At 43.5% G+C, this 12,609-nt stretch overlaps 1 protein-coding gene across 1 annotated transcript; it reads right to left on the bottom strand.

Annotated features, from left to right (window-relative positions):
- Positions 1-85: 85 nt before the first annotated feature.
- Positions 86-11,468, bottom strand: si:ch211-168f7.5. The gene is made up of 4 exons (XM_041990713.1): positions 10,356-11,468; positions 4,864-5,083; positions 3,916-4,149; positions 86-3,535 (listed from the first exon to the last, which is right to left on the bottom strand). The coding sequence occupies exons 1-4, from the start codon at positions 10,620-10,622 to the stop codon at positions 1,005-1,007; spliced, it is 3,252 nt and encodes a 1,083-aa protein (XP_041846647.1). The 5' UTR covers positions 10,623-11,468; the 3' UTR covers positions 86-1,004.
- Between the last annotated feature and the right edge of the window lie 1,141 nt (positions 11,469-12,609).

The following is a 12,609-nucleotide window of genomic DNA, read 5'->3' as shown; positions in this document are numbered from 1 at the left end:
TGTTAAAAAATATTTATTTAATGTAGGTATTTAAGGCACTGTACAAGATTACGTATCTCCTTCTTTTATTAGTCATAAGCCACAAATGAACTTCATACAGCTCATCTTTATTTTAATAATTTGATATTTATTTAAAAATCCTGAGCAAAAGAACAAGTTAAAGAGTATTTGCTTGGTTTTGGTCATTATCCGGCCAATATGATTGTACTCCAGTGGCATTATTGCCCATAATCAAAGAAGAATATCACATTCTCACAATAGATATAATCACTTAACAAGTCACAGAGCAGCATGCAGGGGGAAGTATGCATACACATCCATTCTAATGGTTACAGGAGAATTTGACCATTTATCTAGAGAAGCTTCTCACAGCCACTAATAAGTTCATATTCAGTACCATTAAAATTAAGCATTTTTTTTTCCCAGAGTAGTGGTGTTGTTTGGCTAATACATCCTGGAAACAGCGTTCACACTATTAAACTTTATTAAAAACACAGAGGAAGATTTTAAAATGTCTGTAGTTCTTTTCAACTCCTTAAAAGAATTATTCACAGATAAATGTTCAAATATTCTTTCATTTAAATTTCTCTTAGCAGTGCTGCAGTCCCTTGCACTTTTGATCCATGCTTTATAAAAATGACTGAACTTTGATGTTCTCCATTTACGCTGCAGAATGTTTGGGTGGATTTTGGGTGTCGTGCTTTTAGATTTAAGACATAAAAAGTGGCTATGTCTTTAAAATTTACAAAAAACATTACTTGATCGGTTCCCTTAAACCATGAACAAAATTAATGGCAAGTTTTACAGACTATGTGCCTGAGAGGAGCTTCCATTTGGTGATGTATAAAACAACTGGCTGATTAGAGAACCAGTGTTTCTCGCTAATAAGTCAATAAACTTTAAAAAAATTATGGCACTTTCTTTTCCTGTAAAATATAATATTAAGCTCAACAGGTGTTCTGAATGTAACATGTCTACTGCTATCCTAATCAACTGTTCAAATGTCACTTTTTTGATGGCTTCCTTTTAAGACTCAGGGACCTCATCGAGCCAAACACTCTCCTCCCCAAATCCCTCAGTGATCGAGATCGCTGGAGGTTCATCCGTGGAGGAGAAGGAGAAAATGAAGGGGAGGACAGAGGGGATAGTGACTGGCAGCTGCCCTCGAGACTCTGAGAACGAGAGAGGTTAAAGAGGCTGGCAGTGGAGGACAGCCGTTTGTCCTCCTCCTTTGCCCTCAGTAGTCTGACTCCTTCATTTTTGCTGATCCCCATGCCGCCTTGCCCCACATCTAAGGAGGAGACCCAGTGTGCACGCCTTGTGGGCTCCTCACTGTAGTTACGGGGTACAAGCAAGCCCTGGGACTCACTCCTGAACAGAGCCCTCCTAGAAAGTCTGAGGCTGGAGCTGCGTCCCTCCCCATCTTCTTTCCCTCTCTTCCTTGAAAAGATGGGGGAGTTATCTACTTTTGGCTTCTTGTCCACACTACTGGATGAAGCCTTCACCCTTTGGTGCTCCCGCCTCCAGCTTCCAACGCTGTTCCTCCTCCAGCCATAACCGTACTCAGCTCGGTCCTTCTCCTCCTTTTCGCTTTCAGACTCTTTGCCCCAGAGGCGTCCGTCAAAGCCCCTCCAGAGCTTGCTGGAGGACCTCCTGGGTGTCTGGGCTGCTGATCTTGCCCTTTCCTCTTCCTCAGCCCACACTAAGTTGTAGTCCTCTCTCTTCGCATAGCTGCTAACAGTGGCTGCCCTCACCAGCTTATGAGAGTTGTGCTTCCCTCTGTAGAGCCCCTCTCCCTCCATCCTCTTCCACCTGCTTGCACCGTCACTTCCTCCCGCACTCTGCCGAAGTGATCCCCCTCTTGGTTGAATGCCTCCATGCTCCAAGGGGGAAGTTCTAGAGTTGTTGTGGGGCAAGGAGCATTGGAAGGGTGAATCTCGTCGGAAAACTGAGAGGGGGGTGGCACCCAAAGGGGATGGCTGGAGAGGACGTGGAGGGGAGTGAGCCCTAGGGGTGGGATGTGAGGCAGGGGAGGAGGCAGTAGAGGAGGGAAGTTCAGATGGGGAAGGGATGTGCTGGTAGTGGTAATGTGGATAGTGTGGAGATGGAATATGTTTAGACTGGTAAGGGTGTATAGGGCTGCTGGAGTGTGAGAGAGGAGGGGTGAGGCTAGTCTGTGACTGTGGAGAATGGGTAACACTGAGGGAGAGCTGTATCGGTCTCTGAGGATTCACTTCTGACAGTCTGGCATAGTCATGTGACGGATCTTTCTGTGTTGTTAGGTGAGTTTTACCGTGGCCCCTCACCTCACCTGCGGAATGTGTTTGGAAACAGTCGATATCCAGCTCCACACCTTGCTCCATCAGTCCTACCACAACAGCCCTTGAAAGACCAGAGAGGCGAGAGATCTCTTCCACTATGGAGGAGTCTTCACTTAGTTTTGGACTAGAGCTAGATTCTTGGATTAAGCTGCTGCGCTGAGACCCAGGAGCTGATGCAGTGTTTGTACCAAACACTGATTGTCCAGTCTCAGGTGGCGCTCCACAGCTCCAGTCTAATGAGCGACAGAAGGCTGAAGACCCAAATGCAGAACTGGCTCCTGAACCAGAGGGGACTTCCAGGGAACTGCGGTGGCTCAGGCTGCTTGGGCAGGTTGAAATGCGAGAGCGAGACCTCAGTGCTGGGGTAGGTGTTGAAGAAGAGAGTGAAGTGGCAGAGGCAGAAGGGGTTGTAGCAAATTCACCTTTTAGAGCTCCACGACTCCCATTTTTGGGATTGTCTACCAGCCCACAGCTGGAGTTCAGACCAGGAGTCAGATTCAAGTTGAGGTTGAGATGCAGATTTATGTTCAAGTCCTCACCGGTTGCTGATGGAAGGTTACCCAGGTTGATTGAATTCCTGGTGCCTTTTTTTCCCGTTGTACTGAGGCTAACTCTAGCTGAGTTCCCCAGCAGTGACTTACAGGGTGTGATACTGCCCCCCGGCACAGTGGAGGGTGCATTGCGGCTCTCAAAGGCAGACAGGGACTGGGTGGAGCCAAGGCTTTTGCCAGGGGTACAAAGACCTTTGTGTGTTACTAGACCAGGGGTGGCAGTGGATGTGAGATCAAAGGTGGAGGAGGTTACCCGGGTGTGGTACTGGCGAGAAAGCCGTGATATATACTGCTCCAAATGAGTGACAGAGGCCAGTGGGGGAGGCTGCTGAGGCTGAAGAGGTTCAGTGTTTGGCTCTGCTGATTCATCGTGCGGGGGTCCCTCAGGGTTTGTAGAAGTTGATGGCTCCTGGTTCGGGGAGGTGAAGAGGGGACTTTGGAGGGCAACAGCATGCAGTGGGCTCGGGTAAGAATACACCTCTTTGGTCCGACGGGACACCAGGTCAGTGCAGTAGCGGGGGTCTAGCTGGGGCTTTGACTGAAAGGGGGAGGGGGAGGAAGAGGTGTTAAGAAGCGGGATGATGTAAGAAATTAGGGAGTCACCAAGTCCTGAGCAAAGATCAGACAAAAAGCTCAGACCAGTGGCATCAAGGTCTCTTGAGACTGTAGGAGACAGAGAAAAAACATCCATTTAAGATTACTTGTACAGATTCTACATCATCCAAGTTATAGTAGAGTCATGAGTAGATAGCTAGGCTACTTTTTGGTATAAGACTTCTCTTCATGAGGGCTCCTTTAGTTTTACCTGACTAGTGAAAAGTTTCACGCTCATTTAAGATGACCCGTTGGTCGTTACTCACCTGTTTTGAAATACTGCCCTATTTTGCATCTAGGTAAACTGTTCAAGCTTCAGTCCCATTTGTAATTAAAGCAATACTTTACCAACTAAACTTGATCTGTCTTAACCAACTTTAGCCATGAGCTGAAAGTTGGACAGTGAAAAACATGGATGCACTTAGAATTCATGTCTGCAGCCAACTCACCTGAAACTGGTGTCCCTTGTGTTGGTTCAACATCTTCTGGGCTGTTCTCAGGTGCAGGCTGCTGTAGCTGCACCACACCTTCTGACCACAGGATGTCAGCGTTTTCAGCAGAAACTGGAACCTGTTCCCACAACTTCAGGGGTCTGACAGGTGGCGTCGGTCCTCCATGGGCAACGTCGCTGGACACAGAGTAGCAGGAATCCGACAGAGAGCTCCCACTTACTGAATAGAAACCTTGACAAATAAAAAGAAATCCAGATATGCCAATAATCAGGAAATTCTCTGTAATGTTTTTAATAATGTAGGCAAGCAACAAAAGCACTTAAAAGGTTTTACATCATCTGTGTCAGGCATTTCCTAAGGGAGGCATTCATGTCTTAGCTAGAAGAGTCAGTAAAAGAAGTTAAACAGAGACAAGACATCATCTACAGAAACTCAAACTTCATTAAAATTCCAGGAGAAGGGTGTCACAGTACTGTACTTCATTGTTTGACAAGTGTCATGTTGGTGCTTCAGTGGAAAAATACAACTGCTGTGAAAACAATGACGTATTGGTAAACTGAAATGAAAATTTGGCCTAAAAAAGGAAACTGTGAACTCAAAAATGAAAAAGAAACATTCAACAGTCATGCCTGAATTACCTGATCAGTTTTTATAAGAAAAATAATCATTTAAAAACAAACTATATATCAGCACAAAGCCCAAGAAAGGGGATACTGAATAAAGTTTGACAAGAAATGCTGCAGAGTTGACAGCAAGAAAGAAGCCAAATAAGTCTGGGCCAAGTCATCTAGAGTTCAAGTAAATAAAAGTAAAAAGAGTGTGGTTAATGTTTAATAAAGGTGAACTGAAGCTATATCAGAAGGTGACAAAGTGTTGGTCATTGTTCAAGTAAATGTTGTTATCAAACGTTATCTATCGTTTCAAGCACTTATGAGGAGTGTTTACCTGAACTAGGTCTAGAGTCACTATCCAGGTGGACCATACCACCAGGGTCCGGGGTTGGAGGAGAGAGCAAGTCAGATGGGGTGTCCCAGGACAGGGTAGACCACCTTGAGTTACTCCCCCTTCCGGAGGAAGAGTGGACTGTGGCATCCCCCGAGTTACTGCCACAGTCCTCTGGGCTGCTCTGACAGGGCAACACCATCGTATCTGAAGGAGAGGCGGCCTGAAAAAAAATACATACATGAGATCAAAATATAGATTGTTGGGCAATTTATTTAAAATCCCAATTTCAATAATGTACACATCTGCATGTTAAAATAAGTGGCCAAATAGCCAGTAGATAGTTAGACAAGACGACAAGACAATGTCTGATCAGGCATATTTCATACATGAATAAAACATGTGGGCTCTAATGTCTTGGACAGAAAGCTCTCTCTGTTCTACTGATTGCTCTCGGCTGATATATAGAGGCCTGTTTAATGAAACAACCATTTAGAATAAAAGTGAAACATCAATAAGAAGGAAATTTTCTCATTTAATGTAAAATTACTGAGCTGCATGTTTGGGTCATTTATCTGCACTTTCGTGGAGGTGCAGATAAATATTCAGCTAGGAAAAGTAAAAGTGCAGCATAATTAGATCACTATTAATGCAGTAGAACTCGGTTTGTTGTTGGGTAGAAAAATGGAGCTAAAACTACTAATACATAAACTAGGACCAGATGATCTAGCTTTTCACAACTAACAGTAATCTCACTGCTTTAAAAACACAACTCTACATGTCTTTGTAAGACAAACAGCTGTTGTTGCTCTAAAGACACCACGATGCTCCACCAGAACCAGCAGGAATGAGCACCCATACACAAAAATTACAGTCAGCAAGTTAGCATGTGCCTCCTTTACTCAGATTAGTAAGAGCTCAGTCAAATAACCCCCACCTCTTCCAGTTATCCTCCAAATCCCCCACCTATCCATCCCTCCAGGACCCCCAGCATTGGAATGATCAAGCCCAGACAACAGGAACACTGTGAGTGGTGCTGATCAATCCTCTTGTTACTGAGGAAACAATACAGGTAGTGACTCACTGCTGGGGTGAGAGAGGGGGGGTGGTGGTCCAGAGGATAATGGGAGAGGACAGATGACGTAACAAAGAGCAGCCGGAGCGACAGAAGGGAATGGGGGGGGCAGAGGGATAGGCAGGGAAAAAGTGGGGGAAAGAATTTCAGACTTTGACCCGTCTTCTGTTTATCTCTCCTCTTCCCCTCTGCTCTGTGAGAACCTGTCCCTTGTTTTTTTCCCTGTGAATCTACAGTGAGTCGAAGTTGAGTGGGTGACCAAAACGAGTGTGAGGGACAAAAAGAGAAAGAAAAAAAGACAAATATCAGAGTGAGTCACTGGGTGAGTAAAGGCGATGAAGGGAGGGTGAGCTGGGGAGGGAGTGAACGGTTGCTGGGTGAGAAAGAAGGGCATCTTGAAGGACCCCTACCTCCCCCACGTTCCCCTTGACAAATAATCCCCCCCCACACCCACTTCTATAATATCCTTCGAGCCTGCCGCCCCCTACTCACCATAGCTACAGCTACAAGCTCTCTAACTCTTGCTCACTTCTCCTCCCACACACACTCACAACAGCACAACAGGCCCGGCGAAATATTTAACTCAGCCTGAACACAAACACATTTCCATCTACATGTGACTTCCTGACATATCACAACAGATCTCATTTTTTATTTTTAGGAGCTTTTAAGACTTTTCTCATTTTTTCCTATTTAGAGGTTTGAAATAACTTTTTCAAAAGCTTTAGAAATGCATCACCACACTGTCCCTCAACACATAATGCTTTGCACATTACACTATATTATGTTACACAGTGAGCAGAGCATGATCAAATCATAGGAGGGTGGAGGCCTACTCAGTGCTTGGTAATATGATATTCCTCCATGTGAGGGAGGATTGCAGCCCCCTTTGGAGTAATGTGCAGAAAATGTATGGGTTGATTGGAAAATAATGCTAGTGATCACAGCTGCACAAGCACTATACCTCTTAATAGGTGCATGATGTCATCAGCAAGACAAATTGAAGCAGGTACCATGCTGAAGCAGAATAATGTGGTCAGACAGCGCAGGGCAGAGCGGGGGTTCAGTAAGAAGCTATTTCGACACAGCATTAGTATTTATTGTTTCATGCATTATTAATGTGAAATTTACAGACAGCCCACGCTGTGCATCTTCAACTCCACTGAGGAGAATGATGAGCTCCAGCTTTTCTCAAACATTAAGGTGGATACTGCACAGGACACCCTGAGGCAGAAAAAAAGACAAAAGCTGTCTCACTCCACAAGTCAGGGTTAAGAGTCTCCATGTAAAGTGATGCTTTTCAATACTGGTTTAAGACAAGCAGCCTTCAGTAGGAGTGCACACAGGACACGGGCTGTTTCTGACAGTTATCTTTATCACTAGTTTGTTTTTGTGATGAATTGATGAGTTGTTGGGTCTATGAAACATAAAAAGAAGCAACGAACATACAAATGTAAGTGTTGCTTCGTTTTATTTTTATGTTCATTTATTGTCAATAAAACACAACTGATTTTTATATTTGAGAAGCTGAAAACAGATTTTTTTAAGCAACAACTTTCTGTGCATCAGTCAGAATCACTGCAACTCTATTTTACAATTGAATTAAGGGGAAGCTTTGCAGCATATTCTCTACTTCTCCCACGCCTTTTCACTGTGTTATCTTCAACGAGGACACTGTTTTTTTTCACACAACAAGGATTCCTTCAACTTGGCCCTGACATCCATTTTGAAGACTGAGGAGCTGCTGACGAGTTTCATTTAGCTGGTACAAACTCTGCAAAGATTTAACGACTGTTCCAAAAATCTAAATGCACACAAATGCATTTAGATTGTCACCACAACTCTGAATGCATCACAAAAGTTGGAGCGAATGACCTGAAATGAGTCATTTAAAACTTTTCTGTCACTGATAAAAACATAAAGACATAATGAAAAGTTTAATACTAAAGTGGAAAAAAAGAGGCTGATGTTGGAGTAGAGCAACTATTAGTCATCAAATCCTCTTATAATAAAATACTTCTATTTTTAGAGGCAGGATGACTGTCTTTATACTAACAATAACTAAAGAATTACACATTACAGATGAGTCCGGTGAGCTTGTGGATGAAATTTCACTAGATTAAAAACTGAATGTATACATCATCTTTCGCTTCCTCGTTTTCGCTCAAGTTGTTAGTTTTAAACTAACCGTCGTCACTTTGGTGACAAAATGAACAGCAATTTGTTTCCTTTTATGCAAATGTTGTGTGTGTTAGTAAGAGCCGGCCCTGGCAAAGGGCAATGAGCCAGCCTGCTCCACTCCACCGGCAGCCCCCTTCAGAGGTGAGAATGAGCAGTGCTGCCTGCTTCCCCATGGGAGGGAACTACAGAGAAGATGATGGCTGGTGGGCGGCAAGGAAGGCAGCACATAAGGAGACGTGCTTCCGTGACGGACTGCTGTTTCTATCCTTCAGTTGATGAAAATATATTACGTGTTCTTTGCTCTGTGCTGCAGACTGTTCAGGGATCTGATGTCATTTTGTTATTTGTAGATAAACACACCTCACTGCAAAGGTGACCTCTGCTGTGGCCTGGCTTACATGGAGCATGCATAAATGTGCTGCAGGCTGCTGACTTATGCAACTCACTGGTATCAGAAACATATACTTTGACAATGTAATAATAGTTTGATCAAAATGACTGTGATGAAGTACTGGTTGCTTCCTTAGAAGAAGAATAAAATGTGATTCAATGTAGACAGTAGCGGCTTGTTTCATAGCTGAAAAGAAACCTCCAAACACTGTATTTCTCACTGGAGATGATCCAAAGATAATCCATGACAAACTGATTTTTGTGCATGGAAAACACTCCCCTACATTTGAAGAGCACTAAAGTTTAGCTCCATAACAACATGCCTGTACATACTGTTCAGCATTTCTAATGTATTTCTCTTCAACAACAAAACCACTGCAGGAAAATTAAACTTTTAAATAAAACTTGTCCATCTTTATAATGGAAAGTAGGAATGATTTTTTTCAATAAATGCAGTGCAAGCACAGAAACATTGCTGCAGTATTCCTTTGACCCGAATCATATTGATTAAACTGCTAAAGCAGCAGTCAGAAAGTGTTTTGTATTTTTTGCTTGAAAATAAGTTCAAATTATTGATTCACAGACCACAGTTCACAGATAATTCTTATTTAGTACAAAAATCAAAACAGCAAAATGCTACATGGTCTGTGCAATGCAGCAAATCTATAGAAGAAATCTATATCAGATTATTAATTGAGAAGTTTTGGTCTAAAGTAACATTTTTACTGTTGACAAAGACATCAATTCATGGAAAAAGGCTGAGAAGAGGCTGTAGTAGAAAGGAGTTTATATTGGTGCCCTGCAAAAGCAAATCAGTTGTTGGCTGAAGCTGAAACTAACCACTTATATTTATCCATCCCTTCATTATCAGATGGATTAAAATGACATCTTATTCAACCAACCGTCCAAAACTCTTATACTTTTGACATCATAAGAACAAGAACTTTTCCAAATCCTCTCATTTAAGAAGTCAGAAGGTGAAATGTTTTCAAAAACTCGATTATTTCTGTCAGTCCTCTAAATGACCGTTTTTCAAGGCAAAAACTCTTCCTGCTAGAGCACGTTTCATATCATTAAGTCCATTTCTGTTCACGCATTCACATTATCAGCATGTTCTACAATGTGATAACTTCACAGGTTTGGATTTATTCTGTCACCAATAATGGATCCGAGCAGGTCCATTCTCAGTATCCAGGCCTCAGGATGGGACCAGGACACATCCTGTTCTCTTGTGTTACATGTCAACCCACATTCCCTTCATTCTCCACACAAAAAGACCTTTGTATCCATTTCAGAGCAAAGTTTGGGAAATAGGTTGCCTTACATATAGGTGTGTGAGCCTGAGATCATACACCCTATAGGTCAAACTCCTCAAGGAGATTCGGTTTACCTATTCAGATAGTGATGGGGCAGATTTTCATGTTGCCTCCAGAACAGTATGAATGCAAACCAGGTGCTAAAGTGACCTTTGGAGAGAGGATGGGCTATAATAATGCAGCAGTGAGTGGATTCTGGCTTGTGTATCAATACTTGCACCTGGTTTCTGTGTTTGTGTAGTCTTGAAGCAGACAGGAGCTGGTCCTGCTTCCCTGACCCAAATGACATTTGTTCCATGTGACTGCAGCTGAACATAATAATCGGGCTGCACGCTTGGATGATCTGAGGCACCATCTCAATCAATTGGGTATTCAGCTCTAGGCACAGCCATGCGCCACCAGGCAGCCATAAAATCTGTCTACTGAGCCGCTGAGGGACTGGCTTGTTGGCAGATCACCATCAACCCACATTCATATTTAATAATCTCGTCATGTAGAGATCTATCTAAGAGCTGACAGACGCACTGACTGACCTGTTGCCTGCGGGATGTCGCAGAGCCCTGCTCGGGATCCGAAGCGGCGCAGTCAGAGGTTCCGCTCCCCTCTTCTCCCCGTGGCTCCTCAGCGTTGGTGGCAGCAGACCCTCGGTCTGCCAGAACACCGTCCACCATCTCCAGGTGTTTGCATCTGAGCAGCTCCAGCTCCAGCACCCCAGCCAGCGTCGCTTTGAGGCGCTCTCCGATGCGGACGCGCTCGGTGCCCGACCAGAGCGAGTTCACGTAGCCGCGGCGGGCGGCCATCCTCGTCGAGAGTGCCGACAGGCGGAGCAGGGCGCACCGCTGCCCACCGTTCAGTTACGGCACAACGGACAACGGCGGGTGAATGAGCTAAAGTCCAGAAGCGGACAGGACGACACGAGTCCGGACGAGTGATATTAACATGGCAGCGGCTTGAATTTACGCAGCATTAAGTGAAATAGACTATAACCCTGTCCATCTGTAACGTGCCATGTAGCCTGCAGCTTTTAGGGTGCCGCGCTGACACAAGACTAAAATTAATGAATCCACTGAGGAAACATCAACGACTCGTGTCTCATTATAATCCAGCTTTGATTTCGCGTTGACATCCCTTTTTCCCCCTGTCACTCAGAAGCTCGCTGGACTCATCGTGGTGCTGGACTCAGCGCTGCGTCCCCAATGAGACAATGCAACAGACGGAGAGACGGGGTGATAACGTTACATGTGGGAGCAGGCGGCGGAGAGGAGGAGCCACTGCAGCGGAGCTGCTCAAGGATTGGACGGACAAGTTTTTCGAATGGACGCATTAAGAAACCCTGGACTGTCCAATTTCAGTGTGCTTGGATGGCCCAGCACGAATACCTCCACACTCTCCCCAAAGTTTTCTGGGACTTCATGGAACAGTTTCAAGTAGTTTTGCTTTAGTTTTAACCGGAAAATGTAGGTTTTTATAACTGATCAATTTAGGAGTCAAATTCCCTGCAAACCCACACAGTAGTGTGCAGTATTTAGTTGACTTGAAGGTTTCTCAGTGAAATTAAGCATTGCCTCACAAATTCACAGCAGTGTTGCAGAAAATGGATCTTTAAGTCATACGCAGACGCTTTGTGTGAATAAGGTGTTTTCACTTATGCAGCCTGTTATTATTCAGAGTATAATTACATGTATAACTCCGCTAAATGTAGGCTACACCTGAGCTATCCAAAACTTTTGGGCTCCCACAAAATTCCCAGCAAACGTTTGTTCCTTTTCAAGACTTTTTTCGTCTGTTTCTTCTGGAAGATGCAGATCAGCATTTGAATAGATCATATCTTCTTGTCTTTTCCTGCTGCGTACTGTGAATTTGCAGCAAAATACAACATAACTGTTCCAGTTGCAGCTGTTTGGTGTGTGTTTGTCAAAACACAGTCTCAAGTCTTATGGTCTTTATTTATATTTACATTACATGTTTCAAGACTTGGAAGGATTTTTAAGTAAGTTTCCTAGAGTAATAGTGAAGTAAAAGAAAGTGCACCATTTCCACACTAAGATTTCCCATATCAGTATAAAATATAATGTAATCTTTCATTTAGGTTAACACAGCTTCAAATGAGCAATAACAGAAGATATAACAGCATCTCATTATGTAATACTTACAGAGGTCAAAATGCAGAAATGACGTGTGGAAAACTAAGTTGATTAAATATTCTGCAGAATAACCTTTAACAGCAATAACTTGCTGTTAATATATTCTTGATGACATTATCAGTCACTTAAATCATTGTGGGGGGGATTCTTTCAGTTCTTTGAAAATTCCAGGTATTTATTTAAAGAAAACTCTAATATAATATGTTCCCAACACATTATTATAATCAGGTTTAAAGTTTGGTCTTTAAATAGCCTGTTGGTAAACCTTGGTTATGAACTTTTTCAGTCCGTTTGTTGCAGCTGTGTTTGGACTCAGTGTCCTTTTGCACAAGACAATCTCTGCCTAATTCAGCTGTCAGACAGATGACTTAACATTTGACTTTCGAATACTTTGGCATACCGAGGAGGTCATAGTCGGGTCAGTAGCAGGTCCTGTGGCTGTAAAACAATCCTAAATCTGCCCCCCTCGACCACTGTGCACGACAGTTGGAGGCATTATTGATAAGTGATGTTCGGTTTTTACCTAAAGCGGTACTTTGAACTATGGCCAGACTTTTATACTTGGCCTTGTGTTTCTCTGGCCTCTGTCTCTCCTCCCCCCTTGTAATTGTACTGTCGTGTCACTGAATGTTAACATTTAGTA

The sequence above is a fragment of the Melanotaenia boesemani genome, chromosome 7, assembly GCF_017639745.1.
Source record: "Melanotaenia boesemani isolate fMelBoe1 chromosome 7, fMelBoe1.pri, whole genome shotgun sequence".
NCBI classification, from domain to species: domain Eukaryota; kingdom Metazoa; phylum Chordata; class Actinopteri; order Atheriniformes; family Melanotaeniidae; genus Melanotaenia; species Melanotaenia boesemani.
The sequence above is the reverse complement of the archived record's forward strand: the minus strand, read 5'-3'. Positions and strand labels throughout refer to the sequence as shown.

What these genes read in the sequence shown, in the direction of transcription:
- si:ch211-168f7.5 (XM_041990713.1), bottom strand. Translation starts at nt 10,622, where the DNA reads ATGGCCGCCCGCCGCGGCTACGTGAACTCGCTCTGGTCGGGCACCGAG. An exon ending in TGACTCTAGACCTAGTTCAG is followed by an intron (nt 4,150 to 4,863) that starts GTAAACACTCCT and finishes TTATTTGTCAAG; the next exon opens with GTTTCTATTCAGTAAGTGGG. An exon ending in ACAAGGGACACCAGTTTCAG is followed by an intron (nt 3,536 to 3,915) that starts GTGAGTTGGCTG and finishes TGTCTCCTACAG; the next exon opens with TCTCAAGAGACCTTGATGCC.